We start from the raw sequence: 19,582 nt of genomic DNA on the forward strand, positions 1-19,582 counted from the left end.
TCTACAGTACACAACAACAACAGCAAAATGAAATATTTAGTCAAAAAGGAATAAAGTTCTGGTACCTGACATGATATAGACAGACCTGTAAGACATTAATTGAAATAAAACAGATTTAAAGGAACAAATGTTACATGACTTGAATAGGTGAGTTCATGGAAATAGAAAAGAGCTTAGAAACTTTGATGAAAAGTTACAGAGAGAGATGATAAAAATTTTAAGATGGAGATAGTGGTATACTGTATACATAAAAACGGTTTAAATGGCAAATTTTAAGAAGTATTGAACCCTAGAAAAGCCAAAATGGTAGGTGCTCAAAATGAGCTGAAGTTTGAAGAGCACACAGCGAAGGAAAGACCATTCCAAGTAGACAACATTCCAGGATATAAGCAACCAGGACAAATGACAACACTGACATAATCTACAAGTGGGGAATGTTTGTTTTGTGAGGCTTGCAGTTGCTGTTGGGGAGGAAATACTTGTCCCCACCTATATGCCAGAGAGTTAGAGCAAAATCTAGTATGCAGTAGGAGAGCAAGGAAATCTAGCATGGATGCCCTTATATAAACCTACAAATTGTATAATCAGGAAAGGTGTAGTCAGTGATGCCTCCTATCTCCATACCTTTTTGATCTATATATGGAACAGATCATCCCATCTGGGAGGCTGGGCTCTATGAGGAATAATGTGGCATCAGGATTGGAGGAAGACTAATCAACCACCTGTGTTATGCAGATGGCACAACCTTGCTTACCAAAACTGAGAAGGGCCCGAAACATTTGCTTTAGAAGGTCAGGTACTATATAGCCTTCAATATGGATTGATGCTCAACATCAAGATGACAAAGATTCTCATTATTGGGTTGATGGGTAGCATCACAATAGATGGTGAAGAGATTGAGATTGTTAACAGCTTCAGCTTGCTTGGCTCCACAATCAACATTTTTGGTACCAACAGCCAGGAAAAAAAAAGATGAATTACATGGGAAAATCAGCTGTTCGGGACCTCTCCAGGGTGCTGAAGAACAACAATGTCAGTCTAAATTCTAAGCTGCATCTGATCCAGGTCATGGTTTTCACAATTATTTGCTATGCATCAGGAAGCTGGACTATGATTAAGGACGATAGAAGAAGAATTGATGTCTTTCAGTTATGCTGGAGAAGAGTATTACTATATCATGGACTATTAGGAGAACAAACAGGTTCGTCCTAGAGAGGGTGAAACTAGGATGGTCTTTGAAGACAAGAATTTTGAAGCTCTGTCATGTACTTTGGGCATGTTGCAGGGAGGGACCAGTCCTTGGAGAGGGACATCATGCTTGGAAGGGTCAAGGGACAACACAAGAGAGGAAGACCCTGGGTGAGATGGATTGATTCAGTGACTGGGATAATGTGGGTAGGTGTGGCAGAGTCAATAAAGTTGGCTCAAGATAGAGCAGGGTTCAGAGCTGTTGTACATAGGGTCACATGAGTCATGAGCATTAACAGTATTATATATACAACTCTGATTTTCATTCTTTAATTTGGTTCTGCTTTATGATAAAATATTATTTTGACTAAATGTAATTTGAAATTTATGAGGAAATGCAATACTTCACATATAATTTTATTAACAACAAAATATACCAAGCAGATTTTTATTTTATGTAACTTTCAGGAATTTTTAATTTAATATGTTCCCTTTTACACATTTTAGTGGTCTATTTTCATACAAGTTGTACTGATGCCTCAGAAGAATGACCAGACAATCTAATTCTGAAAAATCAGCCATGATGATGTCCCCACAGAGCAAAGTTCTACACTAATCAGAGTTGATTTGACAACAACTGATTTTGGTTTTGAATCATTTTTTGAACTGAATTCATAAGCATTGTGTTTTTGTATTTTCTTTTGAACATCTGGTCAATAAAACTCTTGTATAATATATTGGTAATAATAAACAATGAAAAGAATATTGTACTTCAATGAGATTAGTGCCACCAAAGTCCTACTTATTTTAAAAAACAAAGATCTATTTCTGTGAAGAGGTTTTAATATTTATATCTTCCTTCTGTGTTGTTGATTCTCTGACCACTGTATTTTATTATCTGGAAGGAAATATCCTTGCTTTTAGACTAAGGAAATAAGAAAGCATATATAAAAAAATTCTGTTTGTATTACTCTGGGGTATTTTATTGTTCTATTGTTATTTCTCATCCAGATGAGAAATTATACCTTCCACAAGAAAAGCAGTGACTGATTTATATATCCTAAAAAACTAAGGTACCAAAATAATCAATTCTTTCTTCCTCCTGTAGGAAAGAAGCCACAAGTCTTACCGTCCTTTAACAGTGTTGACATTTCGCTTGAATTACATGTTTAGTGAACTGAAGCCAATCTCGTATCATTTCCTAAATCTGATTTTTCATGCTGTGGTTAGTGTGATATTTCTTAAAGTCTGCAAGCTTTTTCTGGACAGCAAGAGTAGTATGATTGCTGCTTTACTTTTTGCCGTGCATCCGGTACACACAGAAGCAGTAAGTAAAATTAAATCTTTGGGGCATGTTGCAAGGAGGTCCTTGAAGAGGGACATCCTGTTTGAGAGAGTGGAGAGACAGCACAGGAGAGGAAGAGAAGAATCGATTCAGTGATTGGGGTGATGGGAGTAGGTGTGTTGGAGACAATGAGTTTGGCACAGGATAGAGCAGGGTTGTACATAGGGTCGTTATGAGTCTCCAGCGACTCGAGGGCACATAACAACACAACAGCACAACATCATTATTTTACGAAAGGAAACCTAGTTGGCAAAGCACAAGGCTGGTCACTGAAACCTGCCAGCCTCTCCACAGCTGAAAGATATAGCATCTCTAAATTTTAGTCAACTACAATAAAAATGAATGTAGGTATTATCTTTCACTAGAGACTAAGGTGCCTTTGATACAGGCCATGGTCTTCGCAATCACTTGTTCTGCATCAGAGAGTTGGACAATGACCAAGGAGGATAGAAGGAGAATTGATGCCTTTGAGCTGTGGTGCTGGAGAAGAGTATTGAGAACACCATGGACTGCTAGGAAAACAAACAGATTTGTCCTGGAGAGGGTTAAACCGGGTGGCTCCTTGGAGGCAAGGATTCTGAGGCTCCGTCTAACATACTTTGGACATGTTGTGAGGAGAGACTGGTCCTTAGAGAGGGACATCATGCTGGGGAGGGTGGAGGGTGAAGTGACTGGGATAATTGGGATGGGAGTGTCAGAGACAGTGCGATTGACCTAGGACAGAGCAGAGTTTAGGGCTGTTGTACATAGGGTCGCTGTGAGTCGCAAGCGACTTGACAACACATAACAACAACAACAGTGATCTTCATGAATCTTTCCAATGTTTATGTTTTAGGGGTCATAAAAAGAGGCAGATTTGAGTTGTTGTTTAATGCCGTCGAGTCGTAGACGACTCGTAGCGACCCTGTGAACGAACAGCCTGAGCACTGTTCGTACATAGAGTTTCCAGAAGCAAGCCATTTTGGAAGTGGATGCCGCTCCTGCTTCCAGGCTTGATTTAGTCGGGAAGCTCCAGCCAACACTGTCCACCAAGGGTGCCCATTACCACGATTGGCACATCACTGTCACAGGCTTCAGCATCACAGCAACCACGAGTTACCTCTGTACAGCAATGCACAGACCAGTGCTATACCACCTAGAAGAATGTTTGACAGGAAGACAATTTGAACCTGGTTGAGGGCCACAGATGACAATCACCCACCTTCGGCTTGGTTGCACAGCTTCCTTCCACTAGGCCAACGTAGCTCTCTCTTGGTCGTCGCCATTGTTATTGTTGTTAATGCCGTCGAGTCATAGACGACTCATAGCGACCCTATGAACGAACAGCCTGAGCACTGTTCGTACATAGAGTTTCCAGAGGCAAGCCATTTGAGTAAGGAAAGAAATATATCAAACTTGAGGAGACATCCTAAAAAATTATATTACTATTTTAATATTGTGCAGTGCTCTGTATTTCCGAACTATGACCTGGTTATACTATTTCCAATATGTTAATCTGCCCCTAACAAGCAGTTTGTGATAAAACAATTATTTTTTTTTATAACCTTGAAACTCCAGATTATGTCCCAGCAAGAACAAAGAACATTTGTGTTCTTCAGTTTCCGTTGTACAAACACATTAGTAAGATAGTTATTATGTTTAAACTCTAGGGAAGTATTGTGCTGCCCTCTTCCACTGCCTTGTGCCTTTTTGTCTTTGCTGATCAGGTGCTGTACTCTGTGTTTGCAAAAATGGTAGCTTATTTTGAAACTTAAAAGTTCCATATATTCTTAAGCAAAAATTTTGAAGCTTTCATAACCAAATTTATCGAATTTATAAAAATTTCAGAAACTGAGTTTCAGCCTTTTATTTTACAGAAGAGAATATTGAGGCTCAGGAAGGTGAGTTAGTTTGACCAAGCCAACAGAGCACAATTATAAATGACCTCTTTGGATTTTAGTTAAGAGTGCTACATTGAATGTTACACTGAAAAATGTTTTTCTTTTTTTCAATATGACTTTAATGCAAGTATTTGAAGTCTTTAATTAGTAGAATGAGTTTAATTTCTTATTACACACACAGCTTTCAAGTTTTTACTGTAATGTCACCATTTAAAAAATGTTATAATTAAGATATTATTTACACTGCATCTTCAATAGACTGGTTTCTAGTGATAGAAATACAGTTGTTTTCTAATTAAATTTGCACTTCCTAAACAACATGCTTCCAGAAACTTTATGAACTTTGATAAATGTCGATAGTTGTAGAGGGGCTTCAGGCCTTTTGTTCATAGGGTTGCTATGAGTCGTGCTCGACTTGAAGGCATTCAACAATGACAACAACAATTTGGTTTATATATTTTAAGTTAATCAGCTTTCAAACTTTGGTTTGCAATTTTTTAAGAAGTAAAATTCTTTACATTTTAAGTAAAATTTTAACGTTTTCTTTTTATTTCTTTCTAAGACTTAGAAAGCTAGGTAAAAGATAAACAGAGCCTTTGTACTTTATACAATATAATGTGAGTTTGTAGGTACTATAATTCAAAATAAGTTTGATAATAAAAGAACCTTAAAATGATTAGTCTGTTTCATCCATTGATGATACACAATTTCACCACAAGGGGGCACTCAAAGAACGTCTGAAAAATAAAGTCATTTGAAAAATTATGATTTGAAGACTGTTTGAAGGCTGTTGGTATTAACCTTTTCAGAATACTGTTTGTTAATTTGGAACTTACTTTTCTTTTTCCCTTCCCAGGTAACAGGTGTTGTAGGAAGAGCAGAACTTTTGTCATCGATCTTTTTCCTAGCTGCATTTTTATCATATACTAAATCAAAAGGACCAGATAATTCCATAGGTAAATGTCTGACATGTAATTTATTTACTTGATGTGGTAATTTATATTTATTCCATGTGCTTCCCTAACACATTATGCCACACTTGAGGTTTCACTTTGTAGTTGTCCTTTTTTACCATACATAATAGTATGAAGTACATTGCATATTTTAAAAATTAAGTATGGTTTCAGTTTTGTTATAAGATAATAAATTCTGTTTAATCTAGTTTTAAAAACAAAGTTGCCCTAGAATTTGATTTTTTTACATTTTATTTCTAGTTATGTCTGCTGTTTATCTTCAAGAGACACCTATCAATTCATTTGCCTTTCTGTAGGCAAATGTCTGGTAGACTGAACTGCTTGTTGTTGTTGTTGTTGTTAAGTGCCGTCGGGTTGCAGGCGACTCACATAAACTGCTTAGGCAAGTTTATAAGCTTGTGAAAGTATAATTTTTATTGTGTATGGATCATAGTTCTTAGACATTCTAATGGAATAGTGAATTTGACTGGTAACCCAAAGGTCACCAGTTCAAATCTGTCAGCTATTCTGGAAGAGAAAGATGAATCAGTCAACTTTTGTGAAGATTCATAGCATTGTAAACCCTCTGGAAAATTCAGCTCTGCCCTCCAGGGTTACTGTGAGTTGGTATCAACTTGATTGATGGCAGTAGGTTTGAGATCATGTTTACTCAGTGCCATTGAATCCAAACTGAAGCATGAATCCTCCTTCCTTGGGATTCCAGGGCTGTAAATTACATCAGAGAAGCCACTGGTATATTAAAAGCCTTTGGGTTAGCATCACAATATCCTGTGGGCTACTCCACAAACACTTTCTTTAGAATTGTTACCTTTTTTGTTGTTGTTTACCATAAAGTGGGAACTGACCCTCCAGTGAGTTTTCAGAAGCAGCAAATCTTATGGGAGAGATTGCCCATCCCTGTGGTGCAGCCTCTGCATTGACAGCACACTCCTTACCACTAGATCAGATATCTATTGAACCCTACCCTGTGTCCTACTCAGAAAAGTGCTTCGACTACACAGCTTACTAACAACACTTAGTGTTGTCACAGGGAACTCTTGGGGCCTACTGGGTAAGAAGTTGTTCTGCCAACCCAGAAGTAGGCTATTCAAATCTTCCAGTTACTCCATAGGAACAAAGTTGAGTTGTCTCCTCCTGAATAATCTACAGCTTCGGAAAACTTACAGGGTCAGCTGTGAGTCAGTTCTGACTCAATAGCATGTAAAAATACACAAAGCGTTGTTGTGGGACTTAGTGAGGTACGGGCTACTCCTCCCTTCCCCAAAACAAAGCACATAGACATCAGTTTTGAAAAGGGTTTCTCATAATGTCTTCAACTTATGTTGATTTAAAGATCAATTCTTATTAATATTTTAAATTATTCTGTCAGCATCAAACAGTGTAATGTATTCCAGATTTTTAATAGAAATAGGTTTGCCTCTTACTGTTGTTGGTAGGTGTCATTGAGTCCATTATGACTTCTAATGACCTCATGAACAAAAGACCTGACTTTTCTTCTATTATGTGCATTCTCATGATCTCTGATATGTTTGAACCAATTGTTATAGTTTCTCTGACTCTCTAATTTTAAGCCAAGCAGTGTTTTCTTTGGGCATGTTGCAAGGAGGGACTGGTCCTTGGAAAAGGACATCATGTTTGGCAGAGTGGAGGGGCAGTGAAGGAGAGGAAGACCTTCGATGAGATGGATCAATTCTGTGACTGGAGTGGTGGGAATGAGTGCATTTGAGATGGCTAGGTTGGCACAGGATAGAACAGCGTTTAGAGCTCTTGTACGTAGGGTCGCTATGAGTCGCAAGTGACTCGATGGCACATAACAACAACAACAAGTGTTTTCTTGCCCTGTTCTGACTACTCCTGGTCCAAGTATAGGTTTCGCATAAACATTATCAAGTGGTCTGGGATTCCCATTCTTCTCAGAGTTAGCCACTAACTATTGGTTATTTCTACAGTTGGTGAAATATCTTTCATCTGCTCTTTTCCATAAAAAGCTTGTCTGTCAGATACTGTCTAAATCTGAGCATTACGATTAAGACAGACAGACTAGGAAGAAGGATTGGCCATCCACTTCCGAAATAGCAGGCCTTTGAAAACACTGTATACAATAGAACACACATAGACTAACAGGGCAACTGTAGGTGGAGACCTCAATATGGAAAGACAAAGGAGAAGGAACAGTTGTAAGCAGACGCTAGTGATTGGAACAGGGAATATGAGAACTACGAGTGTAGGAAAATTAGATATTGTTAAGGAAGAAATGGAGTGCATAAATATTGACTTACTAGGTATTGACGAGATGAGATGGATTGGCATGGGGCATTTTGAGTCAGACGATCGGATGATCTACAGTGCGGAAAAATGGGGTTGGTGAGGAAAAATGGGGTTCCTTTCCATAGTTAAGGAAGTCATTTCTAGGTCCGTCTTGAAATACAATATTGTTAGTGACAGGATAATATCCATACACATACAAGGAAGTCCAATAAATACCACTGTCATTCAGTTATATGCACCAACAACCGAAGATAAGAAAATAGAAGATTTCTACCAACCTTTACAGTTAGATCGATAGAACCTGCAGTCAAGATGCATTAATAATAATGGCTGACTGGAATGCAAAAGTTGGGAGCAGAGGAGGAGGACCAGGAGTTGGAAAACATGGACTTGGTGACAAATTAAGCTGGAGACAGAATTTTGTAAATCAGTGATTTTTCATTGCAGGTATATTTTATAAGAAATGTAAATGCAGACTGTACACATGGTTTCCCTCTTGATGGTATGTATAGGGTTTACATGAGTAGGAAGTAATGTAAAGATCATGGCTTGGATCCAGTGTTAAACTGACATTCCTGTTCTTTAACATTTTGGAGAGATGTCTTGGATAGCAGATTTGCCCAGTGCAGTATGTCTCCTATCTCCTGATTGCTTGTACCAAGTGTGTTGATGGTGGATCCAAGTAAGTTGAAGTCATTGACAATTTCAGTCCTTTTTGCATCTATCATGATTGCCGCCTGTTGACTCAATGATGAGGACTTTTGTTTCTTGATGTTAAGTAAGATGCAGTCTATATTGAAAGCTGTAGTTTTTTATCTTCTGCAGTCATTGTTTCAAGTTCTCTTTGTCTCCTATATCTATTATATAGCCCTGGCATCATGGTGATGGTGCCTTGCATGTTGGGCTGCTAACTAGAAGGTTAATGGTTTGAATTCACCAGCCTTTTTTTTTGTATTTTTTTATTATTATTAATATTAATAAAAATGTATAGAGACTTTGGATTTCCATGCATTCATTGTTGCACTTTCCTCTCTGCACCCCCACCCCCCAGTATGCTCTTCTCTTTGAAAAGTTAAGGAAAAATTCTTTGATTGTTTTACAATCCCTCTCCCCCAGGTCTACTCCACTATGCAGCCTTCGTTCTGGACTCCTGTCATGACAATAATACCTAATCACATATCCCTCCCTTTTAAACAGTTTTCTCCCTCATCTCTTTCAATGCAGTATACATTATTTATCCCATCTTTATCAGTCTCCCCCCAACCCCAATGTCAATCCTGCTTTACAACAGTGGCAGTATGCAATATTTGTCCTTTTGTGACTGAGATATATCACTCAGCATAATGTCCTCCAGGGTCACCTATTTTGAATAATATTGCATGAGTTCCTTGTTTTTCAATGCAGCGTAGTATTCCATTTTGTGAATATACCACAGCTTCTTTATCCATTCATTTGTTGATGGGCACTTAGGTTGTTTCCAACTCCTTGCAGTTGTGAACAAAGCCGTGATAAACATGGGTGTGCATAGCCATTTTTTTGAGAGACAGATGAAACAGTTCCCTCTTAGAAAAATTTACAATTAAGACACCCCAAGGAGGATTTTCATAAGTTGAATCAGTTCCAACAGCAATGACTTTGGTTTTGCCTTGTAATAGTTTAGTGATAAGACATTGTAGTAATTAAGACCATAGAATGTAGAGTCTGTTTCAGATTTCATTTCTACCATTTATTGCCTCTACAACCTTAGCTGATTTACTTAACTTCCAAGCACTTTTCCCCTCTGATCTATAAAAGGTAGGTAAAAAGAACAGTCTTTGTTACATTACAATGCCATTGTGAGGATTAGATGATTTATGCGCCTGACATGTAATAATAAGTAGTATTCTGTTTGCCCTCTTGTCCAAAATACATTATAAGATAGTTTATTCACTAATCTAGAATTTGCACACCAGTAACCACTGCAAAAGGAGTCTCCATGCCATAGTGCTTAACATGTCAGGCAAGTAACCAAAAGGTCAGTGCTTCAAATTTACCAGCAGCTCTATGAGAGAAAGATGAGCAGTCTCCTCCTGTGATGACTTACACTCTCAGAATCTGTAAGAAGGCTCATTATAAGTTCAGAATGTCTCAGCAGTAAGTGGGAACCACTTACAGAAAGACATGTTGGTGCCACAGTAGTTAAATACTTGACTGATAAAAGATGGACATGTACTATTAACCTACCAGGGATCCTGCAGGAGATTATTGCTGCTGGTGTTAGGAGCCATGAAATGGACAATGGTTCATACTGACCATATAAACAATGGATTTGAACCATGCCCTATCCTGTGTCATCCTCATCATCCGTAATATGTTTGAGCCCAGTAACAGTCACTGTGTTAGTACTTGTCCTTGAGAGTCTTCCTATCTCGGCATTTCCAGGCATGATTTCTTTTTCCAAGGACTGGCCAGAATACGTGAGACAAAGTTTCAGTATTGTTGCCTGTGAGGAGCACCATAGTGTACTTTTTCTAAAACATACTTTGTTATTTTGGTTAGTGAAGGAGAAGACAACTCTCAGCGAGATGGATTGGTAAAAGGACTGTGGTACTGGCTCAGGTGTGTCAAGATGACAAGGATGGTGCAGAATAGGTCAGGATTCAGATCTGTTGTTCACAGGATCACTATACACGACTCACCTGCCCCTAACAACAACAGTGGGATATTCAGTACTCTTCTCCAACACCAAAACTCAAAGCAAGTGATTCTATATCATCCCTATTCATTGTCTAACTTTCAGATGCGTAACTGGTAGTTGAAGAGACTATGGCTTGTATCAGATACATCTTAATCTTTAAACTGACATCATTGCTTCATAACACCTTAGAGAGGTTCTTGACTGCAGATTTATCCAACACAATGCATCTTTGATTTATTTCTTGACTGCTGGTGCCAACACAGTTGATTGTGGATCTAAACAAGATGAAATTGTTGACGGTGTCACTCTTTTATCTGTCATCATGTTTGTCGGCCTGGTAGTGAAAATTTTTGTCTTCTTTATATTGAGATGTCATAGATATTGAAGGCTGTAGTCCTTAATATTTTACAGCAAGCTCTCCAGATCCTCCTCATTTTCACCAAGAAAGGTTGTATCATTTGCCTAACACAGGTTGTTGATGAGCCTTCCTCCGATCCTGATGTTATACTCTTTATATATCCAGCTGTAAAAAGAGCAAGGGCCGTGTGGCTATGGCTATGTCTGACCCTTATCAGCTTCACAAAGGGGAACTGTCCCTGTTAACAGTATCAGTAAAACAAAGCCAATTTCTATGAGGTCAGACATGTCCGCCATGCTCCCATACCTCTTTCTGTTTATCTCAAAATAAATCTTACTGCTTTTCCGGATTCAGAATCCAGTGTAATAATTCACAGACCATACAGAACCATGTTAGGGAAGTCAAAGTATTATAATCCAAGTTATGACAGAATACAGTCAGGATGGCTTCCAAAATGTGCTCACAGGCACCTCAGTAGCTTTAGGTCAGTGTTACAAAGTTCTCAGTTCTGCCAATATTGGCTCCCAGTCCCGCCCCCCAAGTCTTATCCAGTGTTACAAAGTTCTTAGTCCTATATATTAATTGCCCCTCAAATCCTAGTTGTCCAGCAAACTTAAGCAAAGGCTCTTAGCTTCATTTCCAATGATGTAACAGTCCCAACATCCCATCTCACTCAGATCTCTAGATTGACCATAGGTGCTCTTTTCATGATGATGAAGTTTCTTCACTGGTGGTGGTGGGGAGGTCTTGAAGGGCATCCTACATTCTCTTGCTGCTCCCCCACTGGGGCAGAGAAGGTCTAATATTGCTGCTAGATTATTGAGACTGGCCAATCCCTTTGTGGAATGGTGAAATAGCTAATCCCTTTGTGAGTAGGCATATGTGTTTTATTCACATGGTCCTGCCCATCTACGTGCTCAGCATCCAGTTTAAATAGGCATGGAGAAACAATACAGCCCTGCTGTACACCTTTCTTGATTTTAAACCATGCAGTGTTCCCTTGCTCTATTCAGACAGCAGCTTCTTGGTCTAAGTATAACTTTTGTATGAGCACATTTAAGTGTTCTAAGATTCTAGTCCTTTTAATGTTAAAAGTAATTTGTTATGATCCACATGAAATGCCTTTGCATAGTCAATAAAACATAGACAGCCTTGTATTTTGTGGTTTCAATCAGGATCCATCCGACATCACCCTGAAGTCCTTGGTGCCATTGTCTCTTTTAAGTCTATCTTGTATTTCTAACCGTTTTCTGCTTATGTTACTTTTTTAAGCTGTTTTTAAATAATCTTCAGCAGGATTTTATTTACATGTAATATTAATTATATTGTTCAATAGTTGGCTACATTTTGTTGGTTCACTCTGTTTGGCAATGGGAATAAAAATGGATTTCTTCTAGTCAATTGGGCATGTAGCTCTTTTTCAAATTTCTTAGTATAGACTGATGAGCACATCCAGGGCTGCATCTGTTTGTTGAAACACATCAGCTGGTATTTTACCAATTCTTGGGACCTTATTTTTTGCCAATGCCTTCAGTACAGCTTAAATTTCATCTTTCATCACCTTTGGTTACTGATTATATGCTACTTTCTGAAATGCTTGTCTGTTGGCCAATTGTTTTTGGTACAGTGACTCTGTGCTTTCTCGCCATCTTTTTTGATTCTTGGATCATTCAAGATGTTGCCCATACATAGTGTCTTTCAATTGCAACTTAAGGCTTGAATTTAGGTCTCTTATCCTCTGCTTCTAGGTGGTATACTACTGGTCTGTGCGTTGCTGTACAGAGATAACTCATAGTTGCTGTGATGCTGAAGCCTGTGACAGTGATGTGCCAATCATGGTAATGGGCACCCATGGTGGACAGTGTTGGCTGGAGCTTCCTGACTAAATCAAGCCTGGAAGCAGGAGCGGCATCCACTTCCAAAATGGCTTGCCTCCGAACACTCTATGTACGAACAGTGCTCAGGCTGTTCGTTCATAGGGTCGCTATCAGTCGTCTACGACTCGACGGCATTAAACAACAACAACATTCTCTGCTTTAGAAATGCTGAGTTCTTCCCCTTTTATTTTCTAGCTCTTTGCACATTTTATTATAATACTTTGTCTTTCTTTTCTCAATCTTCTGTTCAGCTCTTCACTATTTTTATCTCTTTGTTTTGGCTACTCAGTATTCCATAGCAATATTCAGAACCTCTTCTGACATCCATTTTGGTCTTTTTTTTCTCCCCTTTCCAATAACCTTCTGCTTCCTTCCTAGATGATACCCTTCTTGTCACCCTATGGCTCATCCGCTCTTCTATCAGTAGTGTTCACTGCCTCAAACCTATTCTTTTATTTTTTTTCTGTACCAAACCTATTCTTGAGATGGTATTTAAATTCAGATGGAAAGACTCTAGGTCATATATTAGTTCTTCTGGTCTTGCTCTGATATTATTCAGCTTTAGTATGAAGTGGGTAATGAGTAATTGATTATACCACAGTCAGCACCTGACCTGGTTTTGACTGATAATGAGCTTCTCCAATGATTATTTTCACATATTTATTCTTAGCAACTCAGGAAGATAAGACCTAGTAATCAAGTACTATAAAATTATAGCATAGAAAACCAAAAAAACCACTATACTTTGTCATACTGGGTCACCAAAGTGTACAGGAATAATATCTTCTTAAGTTACTAATACTAAACAAAACATGAATGATTCAAAAATACCTTAACTTTCAAAACCAGGTCCCTGTCTATCTCTAGTCACATTTCCTGCCATTCTCTTTCTAGCTCACTTCGTGACAGTCAAGTAGTTATTCTTGCTGTTTCAATCTTTACATGGTTTTCTCATTGATAACCATACTTGTGTCGTTCAGGCTTCAGCTCAGCTGTTTCAATCTGAGAAACTTTCCCTGTCAATTCAAAACTGTAGTAAACTAAACCCACATCCATTGTCACTGAGTTAGAGTCACTTCATCGGACAAGGATTTCTAAAGACAGTAATCCTTAAAGAAGTAGTCTGTGAGTCTTCTTTCTGTGGAACCACTGGTGGGCTTTTATACTTGGCCTTCTGGTAAGTATCTAAACTGCTTAATCACTGCACCACCAAGTCTCCTTCATAAATAGAAGCTTCACTTCTAATACTTCACTCCTAGTATTTTACTTTATTCTTTTTGGCAGCTTCTTGTTCTTCCCTCAAAATAACAATGACTTTCTTATTTCCTGAAGTTCTTATTTTAAATTTCTGAGGTTTTTCTGTTCAAAAAATTCCAGTCTAGCTGTAGTATGTTATTTTGTTTCCTCTCCTCCTTTTATGATGGTTATGTGCCTTAAGTATTTAATTATTTGGCACATGATCTCAGGCCACATATTCTAAAATTATTTGCCACTCTGCTGGGAAATAATTTTGAAAGGATCAGAGTCCATTCCACATTCATCCTGTGATTTTTAATAGATGAGAGCATTAAAACCAAGAATTTAGCACTATAGTACAGTCTGAATATCATCTATTCTATAAGTTTTGGCCTAACTGAGATATGAGATTTTTTTTTAAAAGGAAAGAAGAGTATTCTACTTGAAATCTATAATAGTCTTTTGTTGTTGTCAATATTTTTCCCTTCAGTGATTTAGTCTAAAGACTTTAAAATATTTGAGTTTCACTATCAAGCCTAGTAGTAGAAGAAAAAGCGTTAAATTCATGAATTATGCTATGATTTCTACTTCTGTTTCTTAAGTGAATTCTTTTCCATGTTTCCTCAGTGGATGAAAACAGAGGTTAAACAACCATATACCTTATTTTTTTAAGTTGAGATCATATTTTAAACCTTAAAAAAGTTACCCAGAGTCACAAAGCAAATTGTAATTACTCTCACAATTCATTACTCTTTATTCAAACTACTAAAATAATGGCCAATTTAAGTTAATTTAGTTTTCCATTTAAGTAGAGCTTATGAGTACTGAGAAGTTTTAAAAAGAATAATACTGATTTAATTTCCGTTTTTAGAATCCTTTTTAAGAATAATAATGGCTTACTTCATCCAGTAGTTTTAAAATTTCAAGGTTTTAGTAAATTACTATTTTAATGTACTGTATATCATTCTGAAGACTGAGAGGCACCTGTTCCAGGCAATGGTCTTTTCAGTTGCTTGCTATGCATCTGAGGGCTGTTGCATGAGTAAGGATGACAGAAGAAGAATCAATACCTTTGAGTTGTAGTGCTAGAGAGGACTTGGCATGGACTACTAAGACAAGAAACCGCTCTGACCTGGAGAGGATGAAACCATGTTGCTTCTTGGAGGCAAGGATTTTGAAGCTCTGTCTCACATGCTTTGGGCATGTTGTCAGGAGGGACCAATATTTAAAGAAGGGCATGCTTGGAAGGGTAGAGGGTCAGTGCAAGAGAGGAAGACTTTGGATAAAATAAGTGGATGCATTGGGTTAATGTGTATCAGAGGTGCTGAAGTTGGCTCAGGATAGAACAAGGCTCATGTTGCAGAGCCATTGTTCCTGGGGTTATTGTGAGTTGTCAACTAGATGGCACATAACAACAACAGTGTATAAATAATCTGATTCTTAATTTATTCTTTTAGTTATTAATTATTCTTAATAATTTCAAGTACTTATTGATAGTTGTGACTCCAACTTGTAATTTTCTCTTCTCTAAATTTATAACCTTGCTTTTGTTTTAAAAGTTAGTATTTGGTTAGGTAATTTTTTTAAAAAAAAGTACTTCAATATATTGCTAAAAAATATATATATATTGCTTAGCTTTGAAAATATAATGGAAAAATTATATTTAATATATTTAAATTATGACATATATGTTAATGAGAAAGAACACTAATATGGATATGTAATCACACATTTAAAATTATTTGTCTTTAGCAGTTGTCTCATTGAAAGTATCCTTTTTATACCATTATAAAATGGGATTTTTTTCAAATTTCCATATTTCTGTTTAAATTACAGTATGGCCTCCAATTGCATTGACTGTGTTTTTAGTGGCTGTTGCAACACTGTGTAAAGAACAAGGAATAACAGTTGTGGGAATTTGCTGTGTGTATGAAGTATTTATTGCCCAAGGGGTAAGGAGAAACTTTTGTTTACTTTTTCTTTCTTCTAGTTGAATCAGATCATTTTCTAAATCTATCTTTAGAATTCATTTTCTCTATGAATATTGATTGGTTTGCAGAATTCAATAGAAAGTCATACCAGAATTTTTCATAGAATGAGCAAGTTTTGTCTGAGACTCACTAAAACTCTTTCTTTAAAGATAACTTCATTTTAATTCAATGTTAGATAAGGCTGTTTCACTCCATTATATACTACTAGTTTCAGAAATTGTTCCATATTGATTTTATTATTTTAGATCATTTGTGTCCAACCTTATATAGGTTTCCCTTGCTCTCCAGAGTTAAATATTCCTCTGAAACTCTTGTAAATTGCAGTGATCTAAAACATAGCAGCAGTTAACACTAACTTTTATGGTAATGAGTTTTAAAGTGTTCCTATATCCAAAAGTAACCTTCCAATTCATGATGTTATTTTTAAGTTCCTTCAGGTCAGAACCACCATTGCTAACCCTGCAGTGGGTTTTCAGAGGCTGTAAATAGCACAGGAGGTGTTTACTCAACTTTCTCCTGCATAGCAACTAATGGATTTGTACTGCTTGCCTTTGGGTTGGTCATTTTTGTTTTGTTTGTTGTGTACTGTTGAGTCAGAACCAACCCATAGCTGACCCTCTGATGGATTTTTCAGAGCCAGTTAATCTCACAGGAAGAGACTGCCCATTTTTCTCCTGCAAAACACCTGGTGGACTTAAACTGCATGTCTTTGGGCTTGCAGTGCAGCTGCTTACCACTAGGCCATCAGAGCTCTCCTAAGCCACTAACATAATAAAAGCCCGAAAGGTCATTGATTTGGATCCACCAATGCTAGAAGGCTATACTGTCTCCTGTCATAAAGATTTCTAGCCTAGGCACTGTGATGGAGGGTCTCTGTGAATAAAATCTACAGAAGAGACAGTGAGCTAGAAGGAGGAATGAGATGATGAATATGCAGCCTATATAAAGTAGAAATAATGTACATACAGTGTAGTTCTCAGAAAGGAGCTTACCAACACAACTCACTGCTCAAAGCACATACTGCCTCTTTAAGAGCTGGCTGCAAGTAAACACTAATTGTTAGCTTGGCTTTTTTTGCTAAAACTAGAAATCTTCTTGATGTCTTTCAGTCAGCACAAACATGTGCTAATGTAGATTTTTTTGAAAGCAAGAGATACTTACATTTGGAAAGTACTCTATAGTGAAAATGTGGTAATTCATTTTTTAAAACTTTTTTTCCCCCCAGTACACTCTGCCATTACTGTGTTCTACTGCTGGACAGTTTCTCCGTGGGAAGAGTAGTATTCCGTATTCTCTGCTGCAAACACTAATAAAGCTTATTGTCCTGATGTTTAGTACACTTTTACTTGTTGTAATCAGAGTTCAAGTTATTCAATCCCAGCTTCCTGTATTCACTAGGTATGACATTTTGATTCTTTTATTTTTCTTCCTTCTTTGTTTATTATTGTGCTATTTAAGTGATTGTAAATGAGAAGAATAGAAATCCCAAAACACTTGATTGTCCTCATGTGAAACCTCTACTTAGACAAGGAAACACTGTGTTTCAAAGCAAGGATCAGGAATTTGTTTTTTCTCCATATCTTTTCAATTTATGTGAGGAATGAATCATTCAAGAAGTTGAACTTTATGAAAAAGAATATGGCATCAAGATTGTAGGAAGACTTACCAACAACCTGCATTATGTAAATGACACAGCCTTGCTTGATGAAACTGAGAAGGACTTGAAGCATTTGTTGCAGAAGGTGGAGGACTGCAGTGTTCAATATAGATTATATCTCAACATCAAGAAAACAAAAGATTCTCATCACCAGACCAATTGGCAGCATCATGATAGATGGAGAAGAAATTGAGGTGGTTAACATCTTCTTTTTTCTCAAGGCTACTATCAGTACTTTGGGACCAGAAACAGGAAATTAAACCATAAGTTGCTTTGAAAACATCTGCTTTCAGGTGTCTCTGCAGAGTGCTAAGGAGCAATGATCTTGGTCTAGAGACTAAGGTGTGCCTGATTGATCCAAGCCAAGGTCTTGTCAGTTGCTTGCTGTGCATGTCCGAGCTGGACAGACAGTGGCTAAAGATAACAGAAGAAGAATCTTGAGTTGTGGTTCTGGAGTACAGTATAGTACCTACCATGGACTGCCATGAGAACAAACTTCAAAGGGTTAAACAAGGTTGTTTCTTAGAGGCAAAGATTGTGGATCTCTGTCTCACATATTTTTCACATGTTGCCAGGAGAAAGGGACAGCATGCTTGAAAGGGTGAAGCAGGAACAGCATAGGAGAGGAAGATCCTGGGTGAGATGAATTGACACAGTTAATATGGCAATGAGGGTATGTCAGAGACAGTAAGATAGTTTCAAGATAGGACAGGGTTCAGAGCTTGTGTTACTACTGGATGGCACATAACAACAGATGTTCTATAGTCTTTGATTTATCCTGAGATTTTAAAACAGCTCTATTGATCTTTAATTTACATATAAGCCTGTGTCTATTTAAAATCTACAAATTAATGTTTTCTTATGTATTTACAGCCATGAAACTATTATCACAGACAAGATAATGACCCTGTTACTAATATCCCCTAGACTAGTTGATAGACTTAAGTCTTCCATGCCTTTTATGATTTTTGCCTTATGCTAGTTATTGAGAGAGGAATGATGACATTTTTACTATAAATAAGATTTGTATATTCTCTCCTTCATATGTTTTAAGTTTTATCAATGTATAAATATTTAGAGTAGTTAGGTCCTCTTGATATCTTTGCCCTTTTTTTAAATTTTATTAATTTTAATGAACATTTAAAGAGATTTTGGATTTCCATTCATTCATTGTTGCACTATTTTCTCTACCCGCCCCAATTCGTTCCTCTTTTTTTCCCCCCTTGAAAGTCTGTTTTAATGGTCCCATTGCACAGTGTTTGTCAAAGCCAGTTCTGATTAATCTCCTTTGTCAGTGTGTCCTTTGCCATTCCCTATCACTCCTCCCTGAGAGAGACTTCACCCTGATTCATAAGGAAAAGGGGATGACGTATTCTCTTAGCTAATACCTGCTGAAAAGGGACGCTGTAGGTTTCAGGGTGAAGATCTTCTCTTACTACTCTAAAGGGCCCCTTTGCCATTTTTGAAGTACATTTCTTTTGCTTGATAAGAATCTATACTTGAAATTTGCTTTATACTCTGTTAACATAGCCACTCATACTTTTTTAGTATTTTATGGTTTACCTGTTTTTATTCCTTTACTTGTAATTTACTTGTATCTGTTGTATTTATTTTATTTGTATTTCCTTTCATCTCTTTAATTGGACAGTCTGTCTAAAGCCATTCTGTTTAATTCATCAAATTACACCAAAATATTTTAGCTGGCTCACTTTTTCTTTGCTAAATGACAAATTCATATTCTTTCCCCCCTAATTTTTTGAAAGAGACATAATACATTTTGACAAGTCAATATTTTTTACTTACACAAATTAGTCATATCAGCTACACTGATCGTGTTAGGCAACCCTCACCAATAATCATTGCCAGATTTTCCATTACCCTAAACAGAAACTGCTTCCTAAATAATGATTCTACCGTTCCTTCTTCCTCTCACCTATGCAAACCAGTTTTCTTGTATGCATGCTTATACATCATATAGTTTTAATTTTCCTCTTTTGTTTAATAATATTTGTCTTTTAATACAAGATTTGAGACACTTACATTTAATAGGATTATTGATAGTTTCATTTAAACCTGCCATCTTATAAATTATTTTCTTCTTAGCTTCTGGGTTGTTGTTGTTGTTGTTGTT

General features: G+C 37.2%; 1 protein-coding gene across 1 annotated transcript in view; it reads left to right on the forward strand.

Moving 5' to 3' along the window:
- The window catches only part of TMTC3 (transmembrane and tetratricopeptide repeat containing 3), a 71,147-nt gene that overhangs the window by 17,255 nt on the left and 34,310 nt on the right, over positions 1 to 19,582 (forward strand). Inside the window, exons 3-6 of the mRNA XM_006889495.1 lie at positions 2,297 to 2,515; positions 5,270 to 5,369; positions 15,640 to 15,755; positions 17,020 to 17,192. Coding sequence (XP_006889557.1) covers positions 2,297 to 2,515; positions 5,270 to 5,369; positions 15,640 to 15,755; positions 17,020 to 17,192 — 608 coding nt within the window. The remainder of the gene's footprint in view (positions 1 to 2,296; positions 2,516 to 5,269; positions 5,370 to 15,639; positions 15,756 to 17,019; positions 17,193 to 19,582) is intronic.

The sequence above is a fragment of the Elephantulus edwardii genome, unplaced genomic scaffold (assembly GCF_000299155.1).
Source record: "Elephantulus edwardii isolate Elephantulus edwardi_28Jun2011 unplaced genomic scaffold, EleEdw1.0 scaffold00078, whole genome shotgun sequence".
Lineage (NCBI taxonomy): Eukaryota > Metazoa > Chordata > Mammalia > Macroscelidea > Macroscelididae > Elephantulus > Elephantulus edwardii.